At 39.4% G+C, this 24,238-nt stretch overlaps 1 protein-coding gene across 1 annotated transcript; it reads left to right on the top strand.

Moving 5' to 3' along the window:
• Window positions 1-1,289: 1,289 nt before the first annotated feature.
• Window positions 1,290-23,736, top strand: STK38 (serine/threonine kinase 38). The gene is made up of 13 exons (XM_019513907.1): window positions 1,290-1,517; window positions 4,101-4,152; window positions 4,304-4,426; window positions 5,369-5,452; window positions 7,978-8,101; window positions 11,282-11,436; window positions 12,570-12,672; window positions 15,207-15,268; window positions 16,027-16,144; window positions 16,467-16,590; window positions 17,814-17,909; window positions 18,233-18,327; window positions 19,251-23,736. The coding sequence occupies exons 1-13, from the start codon at window positions 1,387-1,389 to the stop codon at window positions 19,379-19,381; spliced, it is 1,398 nt and encodes a 465-aa protein (XP_019369452.1). The 5' UTR covers window positions 1,290-1,386; the 3' UTR covers window positions 19,382-23,736.
• Window positions 23,737-24,238: the final 502 nt, after the last annotated feature.

The raw sequence follows: 24,238 nt of genomic DNA, 5'->3' as shown, positions 1-24,238 counted from the left end.
CCCCCCCCCCCCCCCCCCCTTCATGCCACCTGGCACCTGCTTTTCCCTGGGTGGTTTTTGTACCCTCTTCTCTGGGAAATGGGAACTAGCTGCATAACTAATGAGCAGGATTTAAATGTGCTTACAGCACACGGATACCTGATCTGTCGGCTCTTGTATTGTCCTGTAAGGGGAGAATCTGCTATGACTAACTCATGCAGTGTCACTTGGAGGTGTTGTTTTCTTAAGTAAAATGCTTAGCTTCGCAAATAAAGCTAACGCTTCTCAACAGTGTTCAGGTGGCCTCCTCTCTTCGAGGAAAAAAGATGCACAGAAATGTGTTAGATGTTAAATGGCTCTTTGTACCAGAGGTACCCTATTCAAAAAGGCTCTTGGGAAGGTAGCAAATAATGATGTACTACAATCTTGTCCGTACCAAGTGATATAAATGGGCAAGTATATCTGAACTGTATCTCTCAGTTCTTCTCTGATTCTGAGTGATACATACCAGCCGCTTGAATGTTGTTCTTGTGAGTTTTATTATCACCAGAAACCCTTAATATAAATACAGTTTTGCATGTTGTATGCTTTGCATTTTACGAAGCACCTTACAACAGGCAAATTGAGGTGATGTAGGTCTGTCCTGAATTTGAGCCAGAATATGGAATTGCCTCGCCTTCATGTATTTCTTAATTTTCAGAGAGCATTCAACCATGGTTTAGGGAAATTAAACTTTCTGGTGTCCTTGTTTTAAGTTCAGATGTATTTTAAAACTAATCCATATGGATTTTGGCAGGCTGTCTTGGGCAAATTTCCATTAAAATGGAAGATTATAAACACAGCTAAGGAAAGTTGCTTTCCTTCAGATATTCTACAGGCTCGTTTGTTAACATCTTGGCTCCTACTACATTTCACAGTAGGGAAGAGCAGCATGTAACAAATCTCAAGGTATCCTCTTATCCTCTTTCTGTACAGGTCAAAGGAAGGAGGGCTCTTGGATTAAGTGTCTTGGCAGATTCTATCATTCTTAGCATTTATAAAAGGCAGTGAGATGTTTTGGGAGTAGTACAAAACATCTGCAATACTGCCTCAAAATGTGGTTTTCAGGCATAATGTTTGTCAAGTTTCCTTCCCTCTTGTTTCAGTTCATTGTTCAAAAACAGGAAGTTTGACATGTACCTTTTAATTTTGTACTGTTTTTCCCTGCTCTGTCTCTCTTGCTGATGTTTCCTGGTGACAGATAACTTGTCTAGCTCCTTTAATTATTCTGTTAATGCTTTACATCATATTAATATCTCCACTCAATCTCAATTCTTAGTTCCAGCTTCTAATGTAGTGAAACATCTTTACAAATGCACATTCAATTTAAAGCATATTTTGCCTCTCACTCTTTTTCTCATAGTAGCAATGGCAATGACGGGTCCAACACCTTGCTCATCCATGAGTAACCACACCAAGGAACGAGTTACGATGACAAAAGTGACATTAGAAAACTTCTATAGCAATCTCATTGCACAGCACGAAGAACGGGAAATGAGGTAAAATCTGTTTTAGGGTGGAGGAGATAAGTGTGTTTCTATAGAAGGGAGAGGATATTATTAGTGGAATTGTTTAATGGGAGCTTCCAACATTTATTCTCCTACATTGTGGCCTAAATACAACTTACTTTAGCATTATCATAACCATGGTGATATTTTAGGGGCTCTGATGAGCAATGTACTTGCTGAAAGGGCTCAAAATTAAACGGTGCAAAAATGTTTAGCTGGAGAACATTATAAATTAAAACAGAGTATCCTTTCAATTCTGCATATTTTGTCTTAAATCCAGCAGTTTGTTAGACCAGGTTTTTAAAAAAAGCCATATGGTTGAGGCTAAATTGAGGAAAAATGGGGGTAAGGCATCTTTTTAAAACTAAATGATATTAAAAAATTCATGTAAGTAGTGAAGAACAACTTCAGCCCCTAAAAATACACCATCTACTTTTGATCTTGATTTTTTTTTTTTTTAATTCCCGTTGTAAAACCTTTGTAGCTTTAAGAGATCATAGTGACCAAGTTTCATTTTATGTCATAAAACGTGACTTAAATACTGGTACTCAAAGGGTATTAATCTCTTCAGAGGTGATCAGAAGCCACAGAAAAGGTTTAGCTTGTTTTGTAGCATTTTAAATGTGTATGCAAAAGGAGTCTAAAAAGAGCTGTTAAGTAATGAGTGATGAACAAATTTGTTAATAATCATCAGAAATCCTGATCCTCCAAGATGCTGAGTACCCTCAGCTATCATTGGTTGCAGTGGACCGTGTGAAATGCAGCCTTTTGACAAAAAGGGGTCCTCTAACTATAACTTTCAGAAAGGCTGAGGATTCCCTCACTTGTAATTTAATGACAGAAAAAGCTAACTTAATCATTATGAAATGCTCACTGACAAAAGTAAAACAGGTACTGAACACCCTCCCCCCCGGAAATATTGAGGTAATAAAGGCTGGGTTATCTATGAGCTTTTTAGTGCCAGTAATGAATAATTTTTTGATTCAGTCTAAATGGGGAGTTTCAGTGGCTTTGCTCACATTTCATGTGTGATTGCTTCTGCTTTGTGTTATCTACCCTACTTCCAAAGCCTTGCTATAAAGCCGCCTTCTCTCTCTGTAAGATGAAGATTTGTGTGCATACACATTCATTAGATTTGCATTGTGAACGTGATTACTTTATGATTGCACACTTAAATCTGAATTCCATGTCCTATCAGAATGAGATGGAAGGAAAAACTCACCTTTGGGTATAAAGTAGAACTGCTTCAACACTGTTTGATCTATGAGTTACTTCATGTGAACTGCCTGTGTGTGAAGGATGGTAGGCAAATAATGGGAAAGCAGTTTCAGTAGGGGTGATATAGAAATGTTGGCCTAAAATGTTATCATAACTTGGCAGTTTCTTAGTAGTACTGGAAACAGGAAGAGGATCTTGCAAAGAATGACTTGCAAAAAATGACAGAAGTTCTTTATTGAATCAAACAGCATACACACTGAAAAATTCATAAAGAAATTTGCAATGTGCATTGTTCTGGGAACTCTTCTTGGCACCTGTAATGTCTAAATCTGAACAAAAGTAGGCTACAGCCTGCTTTGCCCCCAGAACTCAGGTGGAATTCAAGTTGTAAATGCATATGAATACTGTAAGGTGGGGAGAATCACTAACACCTATTCAGGCAGGATGCATTCCACCTCCCTAGTATCTCAACATCTTGCAAAAATGAATGAATTTATCCTTTCTGGTAGGGAATTTGTTTTATGCATTTTACTGATAGCAAACTGCAGCACGGAGAAGGCAAGACCCAGATCCATGAAGGTGTTTAGGTTCTGAACTCCTTTTTAAATCGGTGAGGGATGGTCTCTAAGTAACTTTGTGTACTTGAGGAAGGTAACTTCTTTGTCAATAATAAATCAAATCTGGGCCTAAGTGTGTTCCTCATGTGATGCAAGAAATCATTGGCAGAGCTAGAAATTGAGCTCATACCTCTGGAATCTTGGTTAAGGATAACCATAGATCACCTTAATTTATTAAAGGTATGTGAAATTTCAGATAGGTGGTTTAGTTTAGCAAAATCAGAGGGAATATGGTGAAATTGGACTTCTGATAGTAATTTTGCTATTGGCTTAACTCTGAAAAGATCAGCATCTCTAAATCTATTTTTTTCACTTTAATATTGCCTTATTTCAAAGGACATTTTTTGGAGACTGGACGCACACCTTGCTGGGGTTATTTGACTCCAGGCGTCTTTCCTGCCCAGAGCAGGGGGGGCTGGACCCGATGATCTCGCAAGGTCCCTTCCAGCCCTAAACTTCTGTGAGTCTGTGAATGTGCAATAGACATCAGTTGTCTACACATCTGTAATCTATATAAATACACCCTTTTATGTATGAATGGGTAAACTGAAGCAGAGAGGTTGGAATTTCATGATTGGTGTGATGCTGGGCAAGTTAGGAACAACATGAGGATCCAGACTTCCAAACTCTTAGCTCTTTGTTCAAGATAACACTCCCATGTTAAAAGTATATGTGCTTTTTTTTTTTTTAGTATTTTTGAAGAACTGAACATTCCTTATAATTGTGTTTCCTGTTTCAGACAAAAGAAACTAGAACAATTGATGGACGAAGAAGGTTTAAAGGATGAAGAGGTAATGACTTCAAGAAAACAAGCTTTCTGATCTATAATCATTAGTTCTCGTAGTTTTAATTTGTTTATGAAGATCGGTGGGGGTGTTCACGGAAGAAACTTAGACTAACCATATGACTGTCATTCTCTCTCTCTTTGTAAACAAAATCTAGAAGAGACTTAGGAGATCAGCACATGCCCAAAAGGAAACTGAGTTCCTTCGCCTAAAGAGAACAAGGCTCGGCTTGGAAGATTTTGAGTCTTTAAAAGTAATAGGCAGAGGAGCATTTGGAGAGGTAAAAACAGGAAAAACATGACTGCTGTATAAAAGTACTAGCATAATAAGGACTAGAATGCATTGAAAGGCCTTAAATCAGTATACACAGTTTGAAGGCAAATGACATGAAAATAGCTGCTGACGGTTTAGAATTTGACATACATTGAGTCTGCTTTTATGCCATTTTTAAGTTGGTACTTATTATGTATATCTTAAAGGCATATAATTCTAGTAATGGTTGACAAACCTGTATGTTAAAGTTCTATCTACAGCAGAGGTATAATAGCAGCCTGCCAGGTTCTTTATGTGGTATTGCTGAAATACCTTAATCCTAGATTTGTAGGGCTAGTGTGGAGGGTGCAATGATAGCTGAGGGGCTAGTTATACTGCATTTAAATGCTGGAGAAAATTGCCTGCTAAACAGCATTTAGACCATCCAATTCATTTCATAAAGGCTGCCAAATGCCATCAGAAGAAATCAGCCTTATTACAATGATCTGTTGTCCTAGAAATAGTGTGATCTGTATTTCATTACTGTATCATGAGCCATCAGATGCTCTTTTCTGCATCTGATGCTACTTCTCAAAACAAAACTGAACCGTTTGTTTTACGGGTATAGGTCATAGCCGTGTTTATCTAAGGATACAGGCAGACAAGATTCTTTGGGTAAATCCGATATCTTGTATTAGACCAACTCAGATAGTTGGAAAAATCCTTCTATGCAACCGTTTGGGTACAAATACTCTTTGAAAGGTATTTGTACCTGAAAGCTTGCAAAGAAGGATTTTTTCAACTATTTGAGTTGGTCTAATACAAGATATTGGATTTGCCCAAAGAATTTTGTCTCTGTTGAGCATTTAGTACTTGGAATGCTCTGAAAACAACACTGGGGAGGGGGCAGGAGGAAGTTTCCATAGGAAGGATATATTTGTGTCTTTTTTTTTTTTTTAACGACCTATAGGTACGGCTTGTCCAGAAGAAAGACACAGGGCACGTGTATGCAATGAAAATACTACGCAAGGCGGACATGCTTGAGAAAGAGCAGGTGAATGATATTATTAAGTAGTGTTGCATTTTCCTCCTTCAAATCTTTTTCTGTTCCATTTGTAAATTTTAATTACTGCGTGCCAATAGTTGGCCTAAACTTAAAGGATAATTGCAATATAGTTTTGCAAGCTAAAAATAGTGTTCATTTTCTTCTCCCAACACTGCCACCCTCACAGACTTTTCAGGTTGCGTTGGAGATTTGAATGCTCAGTTTTCCCTAGGCTGCCTTTGAACACTTTAGCCTTATGATTTAAACTTTACGGCTTGACCAAGTCTCCCCCCACCTCATTTTCATCTTTAAAAAATTCTGATAATGTTTATGGGGAGGTGGGGGAAGTAAGTAATTATAATGTTGGTGATTGATTATATATATGTACTAATATCTGTATTTATTAAAATATACATGTACTTAGTTTAGATTTGTTTATATGCTTAGAACAACTTAAGCTGTCATTTAATGGATGCTACAATTGTATTAGCTTTTCCCAAGAAGCACTTCATTCTTATGTGGAATAAGACTGGAAACTGGGCTTTAAAGTATCGGTTTCCCCACTTTGAAGGGGACATAGGAGTAACTGTAACTTAGTATAGTGAGGTAGCAGAAGGCAGAGTAGAAACGCAGGTGATAGACTAACTGTAAGCTTTCATGATCAAGAGCTTACTTCCTGATTATAACAGATTATGTTCCTTTTTACTACATCCTGTGATACTATATATCTCTGTTTACCATCAAGTGTGTGAGCACATCGATAAAATCTTCAGATTAAGCCAGAAGTCAGTCCTTGTTCAGCACCAATAGCAAATTCTCCTTGTGGGTTCAGTGCTGGGAACATTATCATAAATTGCCAATAAGGCCAGTGGTCATGTGTTGACCTTCTTGCTCAGTTACTCATGTGGGTAGTTCCATTGGAGTTGGTGGAACTAGTCACATAAGTAGCAAGTATAAACAAGCTGTTCAGGGTAGTTCAGTGTTAAGAGGTGAAGAGTCTGTGCTTTTCTGCTATACCTTTTCTAAAAGCAATTGTAGACCAGACATTAAAAGGATACACTCAGGTTAGAAAGTTACTTTTCCCTCGGTTTTAACTATGAGTTACAATTAACACAGGAAATTACCGTAACTGAAAGAGATTAAAAGGGTGGGGAGGGGAATCTTACTCTTGTTTACTTCTATGCTTTCAGTGAGACTAGTCTTCTTTCCCCTCCCGCATGTAGTATTTTTTTTTCCTGTTTCTTTCATACCCAGATCAGAAAGCTTGTTTCATTTTTTAAAATGAGAAAAGGTTAGGATGAAAATTGTCCGGGAATCTGGAGAAACTTTATTCCGTGTTAAAGTGACTAGACTTCAATATGAAGTTGTTCCAAGATTTTGTTTAAAGACAAAATGTTTAAACTTCATTTTTTTTTTTAAATACAATTCTAGTTAAAGATCCTTTCAGCCTGGGTTGGTTGTGGTCATGCTGGCTTCCTAAACTGTTAGGAATCATTTTAGCTGGACTCATGTTTTAGAGCTCAAAACAAAGTTACTTAGCTCGGATGAGTGCTAAACCTGGGTTTTTCCCCCTTTTTTTCTAGTTAAAGGAGTCATAGCTATTGTCTTATGTAAGTACTATCTATAGAACCATTCTAACCTAAATCACTCTATGGCTTATCTGCACAGGGAAGCTTTCTGGCACAGCTCTTCTAATGTAATTTTACTTCTTTAAGTCTTACTGATATAACTCCTTGTGAAGACACTCGTGCAATACAAACAGCACAAGAATTTATGATAACAGCAGTGTTTTTTCCTATTAAGTCAGGGTCTTATTTAATTCCAGAAACATTTGCATATCTAAAACAATCCGCAAAGAGAACTCTTCAGTATTCCAGTGTCATTGGAGCATCATTGAGGCTAATGGGTATTTTGCACCTGAAAAACTTTCTATAATTTTTAAAGGAAAATCCTCCTGTAGATTTCTTGCAGTGGAAGTCTTAGAATAGAAATAGTTTGCAAATCTGTGTGCTGAGGAGTCAGCCAGGGGTCTAAGGTAGGGGTTCCCAACCCCCAGGCCAGTCGGGTTGACTGCCAGACTGGAAGTCCGGAAGTGACCGCCATACTGTGGACTGGCAGCCAGCCCCCCCCTTTTTTTTTATACTGAGTATATAAAAGGGTTGGCTGCCTGCCCACAGTATGCTGATCACTTCCAGTTGACAGTTTGCCCGTCCGCAACATAAAAAAGGTTGGGAACCGCTGGTCTAAGGAATTCAGTAAGTACCTGAAAAAAGGAAGTGGATGAATGGCAGTGGCCTGTATTCAAGGATTCTGGCTCTGTTTTAAGCTTGATGCAGTATTTTCTACCTAAAAATATTGACATGCAATGATGTTTCAATTTCTGCTGTTGGAAATTTGACAATTTTTTTGGGGGGTGGGGTGGGGGTTGGTATTTTGCGTTTTCTCTTTGGCAATAATTTACTTTTGTGTGGAGAGAAAAAAATTCATTGAATAAAATGTAAGGCTTATAACTAATTGAATTCATGCATTTCCAGGTGGGCCATATCCGTGCAGAACGGGATATTCTAGTGGAAGCAGACAGTTTGTGGGTTGTGAAAATGTTCTATAGTTTTCAAGATAAGCTGAACCTCTACCTTATCATGGAGTTTCTGCCTGGAGGTAATTAGTTGAGAACAAAAGGTCACTTTGACTCCTGTTCTTTGTCTCTTCTTCCTCAATAACCAGCCTTGTCTGTCTTTGTTACTCATATTTGTACATATAACTGCCGCCTATCTTGGGGTATATTGTGTAAGGAACTGAGCCATTCTTAAGGCCTCCTGGCTTTGGGGAATTGATCGCTTGGTACCTTGAAGGACCCGGCCCATGGTTATGGGTCCATTCTCTGTGTGCCCTCTTTCACAATTGTGCTAGCTGCAGATGTTTGAGAACTGGGTCAAACATCTGCTAATTCTTAGACTTTTACATCTAACAACTATTAGAATCATAATGCACCTTCTGTTTTCTAACCTTTTGTTTTTAGTAGGCTGGCAGCAGCAATAACCATTAGGGGATCTTCTTCTGGGAACTGAGAATAGGTTGACTTTTTAAAAAGTCAAAATTACTATGGTGTACAGAGTATGTGAATGTTCGAGTCTTGCAGGTTTTCATTGTAATGGTGTATTACGTGATTACTAAAAAAGAAAGCTTTCTTACTTGACATTGTGCCATAACACAGTTTGTTCTAGATAAGAATCCTGTAACCACAAATGTTTATCTAAGATTCAGATTCATAGATTGCGAGGCTGGAAGTGACCTCAGAAGATCATCAGGTCCAGCCCCCTGCACTAGGCGGGAAAGACAACTGGGGCCAGGTGACTGCCCAGTCTCCTCTTGAAGATTTCTAGGGTAGCCGATTGCACCACCTCTAGAGGGAGCTTATTCCACAGTCTGGACACCCTAACTGTGAGAGAGTTTTTCCTAATGTTGAGCCTGAAACGGTCTTCTAGGAGTTTGTGGCCATTACTCCTGGTTTTTCCCAAGGGTGCCCTGGTGAACAATTGTTCACCGAGCCCTTGATGTACTACATATGCAATTGTAAGTGGCTGTCCACTTTGGTTTGAGGGGCGTTTCTCTGTACACAACTGAACTTTATGCTAATTGAGTGGTGTGTGTCTAGGACAGCTGTAATACAATTTTCTAGTTTGATGGGAACAAAATGAAATATGGAAGAAGCTTACTAAATTGCAGTTGCAAAAACTGTACAATGTGACTGGGTGCGTCTACACGAGATGCTGTTGTGCAGTAGCAACAAGCTACTGTGTAATAGTGTTGGCTGTAGTAGTAGTAATGAGCTACTGTGCAGTAGTGTCTGAAAAAAGCCATGAGGGGATGGTACTGCGAAGTCATTTAGTCAGTTGCTTATGCAAGTACTAAGTGACGGCACGGTAACAACTGTGCAGTCTGCTGCTTGTGTAGATGTGGCCACAGTGTGCAATCTCTCTAGTAATTCTTTTTCTTCTGGCAAAGCATTAGCTGACTGTTGCAAGGTTTCCTATATCTGTTACTGTTATTTCATCTGATATGGTATCTGATGTTGATGAAAACTAAACTAAATGAATCCAAATATCATAGAATTATAAAAAGTTTGGGTTGAAAGGGACCTCAGAGGTCACATCTAGTCCAGCCCCCTACTCAAAGCAGGACCAGCCCCAACTAGATCATCCCAGCCAAAATATTTGTCTAGCTGCGTTTTGAAACCCCCCCAGAACGGAGCTTCCACCACCTCTCTGGGTAGCCTGTCCCAGTGCTTTACTACCCAGCTGATGGATAAATGATATTCTTCCTAATATGTAACTTAAACTTCCCTTGCTGCAAGGGAATGGTTGCTTGTTCTGTCATCTGCCACCAGTGAAAATAGCCTAGCTCTATCTTCTTTCGAACCCTCCTTTAGGTAGTTGAAGACTGCTACTAAGTCTCTTCTCAGTCTCCTCTTCTCTAGACTAAATAAAGCCCAGTTCCCTTAGTCTATCTTCATAAGTCCTATTCCCCAGCCTCCAAACCATTTTTGTTGTCCTCTGCTGGACTCTCCAATGTGTCCACGTCCTTTTTGTAGTGGGGGGGGCCCAAAACTGAACGCAGTACTCCAGATGTGAACTTGTTTTGACATACCTCTTAAATTTCCATAACTGATTAATTCTCCAAATGTAGTATTTAGCAGATGGTCTCTCAGCTATTACTGCAAACTATTTGGCACCTGTTGCATTCATTTCTTTTTAATTGGATGTCTTCATACATTAAAAAATTGCTGCTTACAACTTTTTGCTAAGTACAGAGGGTCGAAAAGGCTAAGGCTGAATCGATTCAATCTTCTCAGGTTAGTCTCAGCTGGGTAGACTGAACTGATAAGCAACTGAACAGACATTCACTTTTGATTCTGGAAATGCAGCCAGATGCCTGCAGTGACCCAGGCCAGGGAGCTCTAGAGCATGCCTCCCTGCTCCCTGGAACAGACAGCTTGGGCCAGGCTAGCCTGCCCACCCTGCAAAGGGGGTGGGGGCGTGTTTGGGGAGGTGCAAAGCATCCTGGGGTGCTGGGGGGCTGAGAGTTACCTTGAATCTGGAGGGGATCTGGGACAGAAATTTGGTAAACTGATTTAACCTAAATCAGTTAAGTCCATCTACATCCATCCAGATTTATCTTAAACCAGTTTCAGCCATTTTGAAAGTGGTTTATGTGCACTGACCTTCTGTTGTGTTACAGATATGAACTGGTTTCCAGCCACTTATACCCGTTTGTGTAATTTCTGTCCCTAGGTTTATGTCACTAAAACAATTTCTAACTCTTATTTTCTGTTGAGGCCAGTTGATGGCCTGTGGTCACTGTATTTTTTTTGACTGTCATGTGGAAGAAACACTGGGTGATAACTATGTTATGTTAAAGAGAGAACCTGTATTAACTAGCTTTTAAATTATTTATTTGCATTGTGCTGAGGTCTCACATCAGGTCAGCATTGGACTGTACTTGTATACAGGTAGTTTTGGCCTCTGCCCCAAATTCTCTGAAGCCTATTAAGCTTTATATTCATTGTCTCATTGCTAAATGCTTTTAACTAAAGAGATGCCTGCGTTTGAATATAAATATGCAGATAGCTACTACTCATGTGCGTTACCAGATGCATTTCTTGAGTCCTTGAATCTGTATTACTTGGATTGCATTTGCTTCTTTGTAAACTCAGCCTAAATTTAATGAAAAGGAAAATAGTGGCATTAGTTTAATGGTATATATCTTCAAAATTAGTAGGAAGCTAGAGCTGAGTCTGTTTATATTTACTTTATGCTAATTGGTGGTGGGCTTTTTTAGGTGATATGATGACACTGCTGATGAAAAAAGATACCCTAACAGAAGAAGAGACTCAGTTTTATATAGCGGAGACTGTACTGGCTATTGACTCCATCCATCAGCTGGGCTTTATCCATCGGGATATAAAGCCAGACAACCTTCTCTTGGACAGTAAGGTACAAAATATTAACCACTAGATGATGTTTGGGTAGCAGTAAAGAGACTGTAAATCTTAATCTCCCTCTTAAATTCAGTATGCAGTGCTGTGATATAGGGTACTACCACTTAATCTTTTCAAGCTCACGCAAAATTGATGTTTACTTCCCCCAGGCACATTAAAGATAATGTCAGACGTCGGTTCAGCCTCCAGTTCTCAGTACCTTATTCTGAGTGATTCTCTGTGGCAGTTATTTTGAACTATTTTTGGTTATTCTGAGTACAGTTTTCAAGCACGCTTTCAGTTTCGTTTCTCCCTCCTTAGTCCAATATGCTTCCTTTATGATCTGACATCTGCTGGGCTGCTACTTGCCAAATATTGAGTTGTGCGATTACATTTAAATGTGGAGTTGTAACTGATCCGTTAGCTTTTCAGTCTTGCTAGATCTTATCTCTGGTAGAACCAGGGCATCTTTCTTCAGGCTGGTCAGGTTACTTGGTTACTTCTAGGTGTTTGCAGCAGGTAATACCTGGGGAGTTTGGGTATTTCAGCACCCTCCTATTGCTAAGTAAAACTAACTGTTTAATTTGTGTGGAAGGAGTTTACCAGCAGTAAATATTTACTGCCTAGTTAATTCTAAAACAAGGTAAAACTAATTAATATTTAGTATTGAATGTAGCCTCATGGGCATAAGGGAGTGCATATACATCTACAAAGTCAGGATTTAGAATTTTAGAAAATATTTGCAATGCTTTCTACTCGTGGCAGACTTTTGAATCTATTATGGAGTGCCATAACACGCAACCCCTTCATTTTTGTGGCACAGGAGGGACTAGAACTTCCTCTGGAGACTGCCGTTTGTTTTATTAAACAGCACGATGCATTCCTTCAAGGTATTATGGGTCTGATCGTGCAAGATGCAAGGTGCCCTTGGCGCACTCAGGAGTAAATGGTCAATAGGACTGTGACCAGGCATTGACTTGTCTGCTATGTATTATTATTAAGCTGTTTCAACATCTTCAGTTATACTAGAACAGGACATAGTGCATGAGCCAAGAAGAATTTTGGCATCTGAAAAAATTGGAAAGAAACAGCTTTGTTCTTTGGATCTGTGTCTTAAATTGCTTCTACATTTTGGGTCTCCATCTCCAGGGTCATGTGAAGCTATCAGATTTTGGTCTGTGCACTGGGCTAAAGAAGGCTCACAGAACAGAGTTCTACAGAAACCTGAACCACAGTCTTCCTAGTGACTTCAGTAAGTTCTCTGAAATGAGTACCAGTATTTTATATTCTTTCATCCTATGATGATTGACTTCTACTGCAAAATACTCCAGGTGTGTAGAACCTTGTTGTGGATTAGAAGGTGACTAGTGAATTGGGTAGACTGCAAAAACAAACCTGGCTGCTGTGTTCTCCCAAACCTTGGTGATCAGTAGTGGAAGGAAGAAGATGCTATTTACCTTTATTTTGCATTACTTACACTTTGCTGTTCTGTATGATGGCTCATTGCATTTAATGCACCCTGATTTAAATCACCAGGGTAAGAAGAGTAGAAAAGACCTTGATTGGAATGAATGATTTTAATCTTGTTCTGCATTTGTACTGATTCCCTAAAAAGGTTGCATTTCATTAGTTTGTAACCGTTAAGACGTTGACTAGCAAATGATGCCTTCAGTGCTAAATTTAGTACTTTTTTCTGCTAACCAGAAGGATGTACTTATTTACACATTTCTATAGTTTAACATATGTTTAGTCATAGTCTTAACTTTTTGTATATTAGATTAATATCTTACTCACGTCTTGTGTCAAGCTGCTGTCGGACAGCAATTAGACTCTGATTAAGATCATGAAACACGGCATTTTGAAAGTTGTTTTAATTTACTGAGGATGTTTAAATATGTTAGCTATATGAGAGAGATTACCAAACCATGCTTTCATTTAGAACTAGCTGCTTTGTTCAACAAAGGTAGTGTGTAATATAATTGTTTTCGGTGATCGTCTCCTTTAAGACGTTAGACCTGATAGATCTTAGGCTATTATGTTTACTTTTATAGATTGGAAGAGGAAAATGAGGTTTTCCTGCTTTTTTTCCAACTCTGAGTTGGTTTCTCCACTTTTAGTTCAGTTCAATAACTAGGTCAAAGTGAAAAAAGCAGAAGAGGTTACGGCTGTCAAACGCTATTTTATCATTTTGGCTTTAGGTGTTTAGCCAGTGACTTCCCCCAGCTCAGTAGAGTTTTTTTTGCCTTTCTTTTAGGCCTCAGCAGTGAGCATGTACTGCTTGAATAATTCATGTAAATGATTTGAGTAGATTACCATAAACTGTATTTCAGGCATAAGCATATTATAGCTTCAAATTTTAATTTTATGTTGGTTTATTTTTAAAAAAGAAACATTATTTAAATTTACTTTTTTTTCTTTTATTTTACCTACCCGCGTACCTATGTACCTGCATGCTGGGGTAATAGGGCAAACCCTGCCATACCTCATTTGAGTGATGGCTTAACTTTTGGAGTATGTGTTCTTACACATCAGCCTTTCAAATAGGTTTTCATCTCAAGAAGGGCTGCAGCATGACAGCTGAGCAAATGCTTCGTTGTTGTGGCTGTAGTTACTACATAGTTACATGTGTTGTTTAAAGTAGGGAAGGCTGATGCTTTCTGTTCTGTCTCCATGGTGTGGAAGCTTTAACTGGACCTTCACTGTGTTAATTCCTGGGGTTTTAATCTAAACAGATCCTCCTGATTTTTAGGCCCTGAATCCTACTTCAATGTTTATGAACAGTAGTCAGTCTTGACTATATCAAAACACTGTAATTCAAATGATCAAGACAGCTGTGTGACTTTGGCTGCCATCCAGTTCCTACTGAAAGGGAGCACCCATTCCAAAAAGTTCACCCATGCAGGCAGTATTGACTGGCTCTTTGATAATCTGTTTTTCACTTCTCAGCTGTAGAAGCTGAACACCTTTCACCTCTGCAGGTAGTGCCTTCAGATCAGGGTTGAGGTGTGCTAGAAAGACTGGTAATATGTCTTTCTTGCTACTTTATCTGCTTTCATTTCTGTGGATAGTGAAGCCTTTGTTCTCTTGGGTTCTGAGTCTAACTTCTCACTTGAATTTTATTTGCAACAAGTATATCTGAGGAAGAGGGTTTTCCTGTATTGGGTCTCTTGCTGCTGTCGTGCTCTGCAGCCTCAGCACTTGCACTGTAAAATACTGTACATTTGGCTATACCCAATATATACTACTTAATAGAAGGCATTTTTCAAAGCACTTGAGATCTTAGTATCCAATTTGGGCTGTCCTCTGTGTCTGTGTGGCAATTACAAAACCTTGAAACATCAATTTTTTATGTGGTTCTATGAAAGGACTGTACCTTTTTGGAAATTTACAGGAGTGAGACTCAAGGATGGATTTTGAGCTTATGTTGTTGTAAATCTGAGGTGCTGGGGATTTATTGCAGATTTATGGGGGTATAACTGAGCTCAGAATTTATCCTTGTGTTAAAAATGCCTTCACTCCCTGAAGGGAGTATTTTGATTGTGGAATTAATGCTTCTGAAAACTGGGTTTTGTATGGAAGGGCCAATTGCATTCTAAGCACAACAGCTAGAATGCTGCAGTGTCAGGCACTTGGGAGTCGAAATGATAGGATCTGCAAGCTGTTGATGAGCTAGGAGTAACTCTACGTGTCTGTTGGACTTTGAGGATATATGACTTGGGGAGAAATTGGAGGAGGAGGAAAAAAAATTAAGCAGTAGTGACATTCATGTGTCCTGGTCTCCTTTAGCTTTCCAGAACATGAATTCTAAAAGGAAAGCAGAAACTTGGAAGAGAAACAGACGTCAGTTGGTAAGTACAGTTCGTCTGGCTGGAAAGACACAGCTCTGAGCTCTGAAATGGAAACAACTTGGCTATTTAATATTAAATATGGTTGTCATTAACCCAGTAGTGCATTTTAAAACTCTTTAAGCCATACTTGGAAGGTGTGTGTGTATAATGCACTTAACTTAGTGAATCCCCTGGCTTGATGCTTTTATGGTGCCACTATGGCTAAAAATAGCAAAGTTCTTGGCCACTTTCGACATAACGTTGCCTTTTGGGAACTTGCTATCCCAACCTGAGACTGATGCTTCCTGAGAAATGGGGGGGATGGGTGGACCAGCACTGTTGTTTGCATCCTCCTGCATGTAGTGGTGACTACCAAGAAGAATTAATGAAAAAGAGCATGTGTTCATATGTAGCCAAAGCTATCAGAAAAAACCCAGAGGAGGAGTTTCCAGCTGTTTGTGTTGAGTGGCAATGCAAATGTTAGAGATGGACGTAAGCCATGGTGTGAGCAAGGTTTTCCTGTGACCACCTTAGAATTTGTCCCGTTCCAGGGGAAAAAAGGGCTGTTAGGCTCCGAGACTTCTAATGTTGAAGGAAAATAAAAGCATTAATATCTTCACACATCTAAAATAAATGGCCACAAACAGCTTTGCTTTGCAGATTCCTGTATAGAAATTCATTTTGGAAAGACCCTTGTGTCTTTTTTTGTTTAGCATAAATACCCATTGTTGTAGAAAGGAGCTCTCCAAAAGTATGTAACTGAAACCATTCATTTTCAGGCCTTTTCCACAGTGGGTACTCCAGATTACATTGCTCCTGAAGTATTTATGCAGACAGGATACAACAAGCTTTGTGACTGGTGGTCGCTTGGAGTCATTATGTATGAGATGTTAATTGGTAAGAAGCAATGTTTGGTCTGCTAATAACTTTTTCCGCGTGGATTTGGTTATGTATTTTGTTACGTTAGACATTTAGAGCTTTTAGAATCTAGGCTTCTTAGCACACATACATTGGAGGATCTAGGGCTCAGTGCACACTTTCACATTAAGCAGTTTTACTTTCTGCTGTTCACCTTCACTTTATTCCAGATTTTAATCTCATAAATATCCCAAGTGCGGTCAGTGGGTCTGTCCTCCTGCACACCTTCCTGAGTATAGATTTCAGTAGCCACAAACCATTCTTTACCTTGCAGGACAGCAATTCCTCTCTCTCTCTCCAGGTTATCCTCCTTTCTGTTCTGAGACCCCTCAAGAAACCTACAAGAAGGTGATGAACTGGAAAGAGACTCTCACCTTTCCTCCAGAAGTTCCAATATCTGATAAAGCCAAGGATCTTATTCTAAGGTACCAGCCAGGCAGTAGTTATCACATGACTAGCTTAACCAATACTATTTATTAAATATTACTAACTCCTTTTCTCACCTAAATGTATGAAAGACTTATAACTTGCCTAATATAGAGAGTTTGTGCTTAAAGCTGTTGCTTAATTCAAGGAGATGTATTTGTTATGGTTTTATAACAACTGGCAAACAGCAACCAAACTTCTCTTCAAGTTCATAACTGTTACTGGCTTTCTTCAATTTGCATCTCTTAAAGGATTACATTATTGAAACTCCTTCGTAAAGTAAGGATGTTTCATATGTCCAAAATGCTACAAGATGCATACTCCCAATGCCTTAATTCTAGTTCCTGCATCTCTGAATTTTGCAGAAACTTGAATTTTATAATTCTAAGAAATGAAGAATGAGGATAATTTAACTGCCTGTATATAGACCCCGTTCTCTTTGTAATGGCAAAGGGTGTTTCTGAAACAGTCAAGGCTCTTACTTAATTTGAAATGTTGGTTTTTCATCAGGTGTTTTTGAAACATTTGTGAATGGTGGTAAGTTCTTCTGGGACAGTTTTATAGGTGATCCAGATAAGCTCATGTCTCAAAATGGGACTTGCCCACTGTGCTTTCACACACTACCTTTATGAAGGACATGATAATTCCCTTTTGCTCTTTGTTGACATTCATATTTTCTGCAAGAGCCATTCACCAACACCAAAATATTCCTTCCTGATCTAGATCAAGATAAATGTGTGCAATAAAATTTGGACAGAGTTTAGGGAATATACATTTGCTCCTACAAACTTTCTGGAAATGCTTTTCTTCAGACTTGGCTGTGGGACGCAGCAGGCCAGTGCAGCTGATAGTGTATTTAGAGCATGGTTTATGCACAAGTTCTACTGTGCGCCAGGTTGTTTGTGAAAGAATATGCAGTTGTTTGCCTCTGTCATAATCACATGCTTAATGTTTCTAATAATTTTTAATCTGTGATCAGTACTTAGTAATAGTTGTACAGTTTGTTGGTGTACTGTTGCCCTCTACTGGCCTACATTTTACTAAAACTTAAATAGCCTACACTTCCATCTCTGCTTTTACGTTCCTTAGATTTTGTATTTTGCTTTTAACATGAGAACTCTTGTAATTAAGTATCTCTAATTACAGCTTCTTAAATATAGATAAATGCCTTGCATTTGCTAAACGGAACACTTCACTATTTTCACAATTCCTTTTTATACAGGTTTTGCTGTGAATGGGAGCACAGAATTGGTGCACCTGGTGTTGAGGAAATCAAAACTAACCTTTTCTTTGAAGGGGTTGATTGGGAACATATCAGGTAAGATATTGCTGGACAGTATCCTTTCAGAAATCTTAGTCCTTGTTTAACTTTCTGGCTGGTAATCTAATCACAGTAGATTTGTTGACAGTGTTCCTTTATTGGTTTAAAAAAAAAAAAGCTCTAACTCAGATGTACAGGGAAGCAGGTCTTTGTAATAACCAAGCATGGGAGATAGAAGTGGAATACAGAACTTGATCTGAAATTCCCTGAAATTTGGGCACTCTACTTCCTTGTTCTTGAGACCCTCCCAAAATGTAGCGTATTCATTGCCTGCCGTGTGTTGCCTTAAAATCTAATACTGAGTGTGGTGTTTTTGGCAGAGAGAGGCCTGCTGCAATACCTATAGAAATTAAAAGCATTGATGACACCTCAAACTTCGATGAATTTCCAGAATCTGATATCCTTAAGCCAACAGGTAAATATCTGACTGCAACCTGTAGTTACCTATTATATACAATAATGTAGTGTTTCCTGTTGAAGTTAGATGTGCAAAAATGGCTTAAACTAGCAAGTTCATGGTAAGAATGCTTTTAATACTTGCAGATAATTCTAAATGGTAACTTATGAGCTCAGTCCTGCCAGTTGCTCCATGCAGTGGACTTCGAGTAAACTGTAGCCAGTAACAGAGAGAGACCTTGAAAAGTCGGTGGAAGGATTCATTATTTCTGATTATGGGAATCTGTATGAAGCAAGGCCTTGTGGAAGCAGGCTTTTTTTACTGTAATATCTAGATACAGGTTGTGTTAAGGAGAACTTCAGACTTAAACCCACAAACAAAAGGAAAACTTGTATTTATCAGACTTATCTTCCGTGTGTAATATGTATTGTGGCAGTGTTACAGCCAAAAGTCCCTTGTGGTGGTGACACTGATGCCCTTGCCTGCTTTTTTTTATGTATATATGAGACACTTCACAATTATACACACCCAAAACCATGATTGTCCCTATGCTGTTACTAATGACTGTTTGTAAATGTATAGTTGGAATCTGGTGGTCCTCTGGGCACGTGAGGGTGAGGTTTAGCATATGCAGATTTACTATGTGGCAGATTTAATGTTGTCATTGGAGTGGGTCTGCTTTAATCAAAGACTACTTGACAAAACATTTTTGAATGACCATTAGTAGATCTTTTAGAGCAGTTTAGTGAGTGGTTTTTAAAAGCCCCATAAACTCCAGTGCTTCTCTTGGATTGCAGCTAAGGAATAGAACTGGGCAACAGCATTTTTTTTCATCTTGGGGATCTGATGGGTTTTTAAAGAAAGTTGTGTCTAATATTCTGTAGAATAAGTACCATTTAATGTCTGAAGAAATTAAATCCTTTATCTCCTTGTCTCTTAAGTAGCCACAAGTAATCATCCAGAGACTGACTACAAGAATAAAGACTGGGTTTTCATCAATTACACCTACAAGCGTTTTGAGGGCCTGACAGCCCGAGGGGCAATACCGTCCTATATGAAAGCGGGAAAGTAGTGTGTCTTGACCTGGCACTATTTCTGAGCCTTGGATTTTACTTCTCTGTACTGAGATTGTACCCTTCAAAGAAAACCTTACCTGGGGGCTAGAGCTCTTGGAAAAGATGTTCAGCTCAGTATATTGCACACCGTTGTTGTTAACATGGATTTCTTTTTCTGCTCCATTGAAAAGTCTACAAAACGCTCTCACCACCTCTGCTGCAAACAACATTTTGCTGCTTCAGGAGAGAGTGACTCTGATTTCGTGTTTGGTTCCTTACCAGATTGTTCAATCCATCAGAGAGAGAGAGAGAGAGAGCACAAGAGCGAGCCTTTCTGTTGTGACACCACAAAGCTTATGGCATTTACACAGACTGTTTTAGCAGTCTTACATTGCGTGACATACTTAACTTGCCAATTCTGCCAGCAGTGTTTCTCTCATGGTTAAGAACTGTAGTACAGAGGAACTAAAGCAATAATTAAAGCTTAAGGTAGACAACTCCAGTAAATCACCGTGTAGTATAATGACAAAACTTGTATTGCCTTAACCTTAGTTTGTAGTTCTGTTTTTTATAATGCTACTCAGAAGCATCTTCAATAGCATTTTTCTGCTCTTTCTCAATTGCCTCAAGTTGTGGTGCACTTTACTTTTGGTACTAAGACAGAGACAGTGACCCTCAATCCATTAATTTTTTTTAGAACTATGAATTTGTGTAAGGCTTTGCTTTTTCTGAGCAGTGACAGGAGAAACAGTCTACTCGTCTTTGGTACAGCCTATCCGTGGAAACCAGCTGAATCTTAAACTGCTGTGAGGAAGAAGCATACATGTAATCAATGTGGGTAATAGAAGAGATTAGTGAACCATAGGCACTAACAGGAGCAGGCCTTGAGTAGAAGGTGGGATGGGGAGCAAGGAAGCATATCCATTTATTTTGAACATTGCTATACATTCCTGTGTACAATAGGACAAACGTTGGGGCTTCCTATTATTGCTGCTGCCCTCTCTTCACAGCTTCTAATATCTGCCTAGTTTTGGTCAGCTTCAAAGATAAGGATGATGATGCAAACTTTTGTGGCCTTTAAGCTGTTGGCAGGATGTAACAGAGTGGTGTCTAGGCAGCAGTGAGTTATGGCAGAAAGCGTCAAATTCTTCCAAGTGTTCATTTAAAAATCCTTGTCCAGTGACTTCCCCTTTCCATTTGCATATTGTTTCTTTCTGTACCATGGCTGAAACATCTCCTCCTGAAGTCTTGCAGGGAGATAACCTCTTACCCCACATCATCAGAATGTCCTAGTACATGGAACCTAAACCCCCTCTTTTACTATTGTAATTTATGGAAGCACATTCCTTTATGATCAGGATGCTCTCTGTGAGAGCCCCGAAGTGCCTTCCCTTGCCTAAACACCTCTTGGAGCTCTCTAACTTGATCAGACTCATTTGGGGGATTCTGCATCAATGAGCACTCTTTTTTGCACCAGTTTGGTAGCTGTTGTTGCACTCATGGTATGCAAAATGAATTTATAGGTCCACAGCTGTGTGGAGCTGGTTTTTAATTTGTCAAAGCATTTAAATTGATAAAGTTTTTTAAAGTACATATTAACTTAAACTGTTGAAATTCCTGTTGCATCCTATTTTTGGTGCTGAATGCTAGCATATAATAACTCCCATGTTTAGAAGGTTGAGCAATGCCTCAGGGTATTTCAAGGGCTATCGGCTGTATTGTATCCTAGGTTTTTAGACTAGCAAAGGGAAGATAATGGGATTTTGATGTAACTTTTTTTTTTTTTATGAGAGCATTGTGGAATATTCCCAGAATAGTCTTTCTGATTGAAGTGCCACAGAGTAAATGTTGAATGGAGGGTGGATCTGAATGTAGGTGTTGTGCTTGACGGAAATGCTAGTTAAGACTGTGAGTGACATCTTGCTAACATCCTCTGTCTAAAAACTTAATAGTTAAAGCCTTCCCGAATGCTGCACTCTCTGATTTTCCTACTTTGGTGTAGTAGGAATTGTCTCACTCCATTGCCATAAGCAGGTTAAATAAAGTTGGGTTCTGCAGATCCTGAAGTCAGGCGTTGTCTTTACTCGGGCAATGGCATTTTGTCGACAATGGGAATATTCATGTCAGTTGAGGCTCTCATAAGTAAAGGTTTGTAGGATCACACTGTTTAGCCAGTTCTGTCTTTTCCTGCCCTTGACAGGTTTTTTTTCTAATTGATGCTTGTCTCAGATGTGGAAGTTGCTGTATCCTATTATAATCCTTTTTCCTTTAATCCTCATTTCAAGATATGTAGCTAAAGGCTAAGTACAGACATTTGGGGAGGTTAAGTTGGGTTCAAAATGGCCACCTGATTTAAACTTAGCTGATCCCTGTGCTGACCTTGCACTTATAGACCTGGTCTCAGTGACCAGCAGTCAGTCTGAACCTGTAACTGTACACAAGTTCCATGCACACAGATTGGTCTAAAAATTGCAGAACCTGTTTTAAGATAAACTTGGATCTATGCAGTATCAAACTCACTTGATTTAGGTCAAACTGGTGCATGGGACTTTTCTGTATGCTTTTGCTAAGTAGCTCCAAGGCCGGGAAAGCCCAGCCCTGGGGTTGCTTTTTTCACCTTCCCCCCTCATTGAACAGCCAGCCCTCTCAGCCCCCGTCCTACAAGCCGCTTGGGATAAAATTGCTTTTATCAGTGTTCACTGCTGCTGGACCTGATCAGGTAAGTCCTGGTGGGAGGTAGGGCAGGAGGCATGGGGATATAGGTTTGCTTGTGGGGGAGTGGACCCCACCCCACCCACAGGTCATGCCTGTCACTCCCACCCCTCGTGGGTCACGGCTCCCCCCCAACCACCCCCACGAGTGTTCCCCCCCCAATCCTGACTTAGCTGACACTGGACAGCCATTTTGAATTAATTTAACCTACCCCGAATGCCCCTGGATGTCTACTTAGGCTAAGTGGTATGTGCAAATGAGCTACTTAACAAAGGGGAGCGAGGCTTTGCTGCACATCGGCTTCTCCATGGTAACTGTCCATGTGGATGCTCTTACCTCCCTGTAGGTGAAAACTAAACTGGTGTAGCTCTGCCTTCTGTGAACTAGGAGCTTCATGGTTTAGCTCCTTTTACTGTGGGGTAAAGCATGCATGTGGACAGTTACTGCGAAGCAGCTGATCCATGGTGGGTTCCTGCTCTCTAGCTGCCTGCTCATACTCTTATAAACAATGGGAAAGGTAAGAGCTGTTACCAGTTTCTTATTTAAGCCTTTTTATTGCAATTCCTAACAGCTTCTTTGCCTATGTTAAAACTTTTAAGTTGAAAACCCTCCTGAGCTGTTACAAGTTTGAGAGTAAAAGATATTGAGACAGTAGTTGCATTAGAAGCCCTTTCATCGAAGGGACTAGTGTATTTTTTTTTATATATACCAAAGACAAGGGAGAATCTGTACACCTTGAGCTTGTGCTGATTTGCTGTGAAAATCACTATACAGTACTGTGTATTAGCTATCTCTTGTGTATATTTAATTTCTGAATGTGTTTTGAAACCATATACAGTTTGTGTTTTATTGCATTTGAAATTAAAGATGGATTTTTTCCAAAGCACTAGGGGTAGTTCAGCCACCCGACTTCTGTAGGCTTTTAATAGCAGTTTGGTGCCTTTGAAAATCTTCCCCCTAACACTGTACCTGCTGGTCATCCCCTTCCAGTAACAGGTTTTCCTTTAAAGATACCTACATACTTTTGTTTTCTACTACATGTGGTTTCTTAGCGACACTAGAGGGGGGGAAAGTGTGTTATTTCCAGAATCCATGCATTACTGCTATCAGAGTAAGGGTTTTTATGTTGTTTTTCTTCCAGATCTGCTAGCCAAAGTTTTTTTTTTTTAATAACTTGTTACTGACTTTGTGTATATTCTTTTACTAGCTGCTAAACTGAAGTCATTACCAATGCCTTCTAGCTTTTTTACCCCCCGCCTTTTTTTTCTTTTAAGTTACAGACGTGAGTTTTGCATGAGGCGATCTCCCTTTTTTCCCCAACTAGACGTTCAGCAGTAATTCCAGTCTTGTAATGTCCTAATGGGAGTGAACATGAGTTATGCTGCCAATTCCTCTTTGTATCAGGCCGAACACCAAATTGCACTTAGATGTCACTAATCACTGTGCCCTGACTCTGCCTTAAATTGTCAGTCGAAAGTGTTGTGTAGATACTGAAATGTTACAAAAACCCAACTGTAAAATTTGGCAAACTTGTTCCGTGTGCTGCTGGGGCCTCAGCAAAGGGCTCCTCAACTTTGTATGGGATGATCTTTTACATTCTGTTGAACTGTGTAAATAAAAAGAAAATTCCTGTTCAATAAACATTAGTTTTGTTAATGTGCGTGGGGTCTTTTTATAAACTGAAATTCCTCTTGCAGACCTCTGAGATTTTATCACAGAAAGGTGTCATTATTGTTTTAAATTAGGACCCTCAGCAGAGATCTGTTCAACTTGGGCACATTTCAGTTTGCTTTAGAGGCTGGAGAATCCAGGTCTAATTTTACAAATCACTCAACTCCTTAATCTACTGCAGCTGGCTCAGTTGGACTATGGGGCGAAAGAAGACACTGACTGTGAAGGGAATGAGATGCTGTAGGTGAAAAAGGTGGTTTGAATGGAGTCAGAGTGCTGAAGCATATGCGTGTGGGCAGAGGATAAACAGTATTTCTGCTTTAACCTGCTTAAGCTAAAGGCTGTATTGCATGAACATGTCATTTCTTGGTCTTGGCAGTTTGCAGCTGCTGTCCCTGTATGAGGGCACAATCTGATGCTTGTAACAAACCTTGCTTGAAGGATTGTAGGGGAGAGGGGGGGAAGTAAAGTTTTGTGGATGCTTTGAGAAA

This window comes from Gavialis gangeticus, unplaced genomic scaffold (genome assembly GCF_001723915.1).
Source record: "Gavialis gangeticus isolate Ggan-Ray unplaced genomic scaffold, GavGan_comp1, whole genome shotgun sequence".
Classification (NCBI taxonomy): Eukaryota; Metazoa; Chordata; order Crocodylia; family Gavialidae; genus Gavialis; species Gavialis gangeticus.
The sequence above is the reverse complement of the archived record's forward strand: the minus strand, read 5'-3'. Positions and strand labels throughout refer to the sequence as shown.

Coding starts and splice junctions, on each gene's coding strand:
- STK38 (XM_019513907.1), top strand. CDS start 1,387: ATGGCAATGACGGGTCCAACACCTTGCTCATCCATGAGTAACCACACC. Junction 4,427..5,368: donor GCAGAGGAGCATTTGGAGAG/GTAAAAACAGGA, acceptor AACGACCTATAG/GTACGGCTTGTCCAGAAGAA. Junction 18,328..19,250: donor TGATATCCTTAAGCCAACAG/GTAAATATCTGA, acceptor TTGTCTCTTAAG/TAGCCACAAGTAATCATCCA.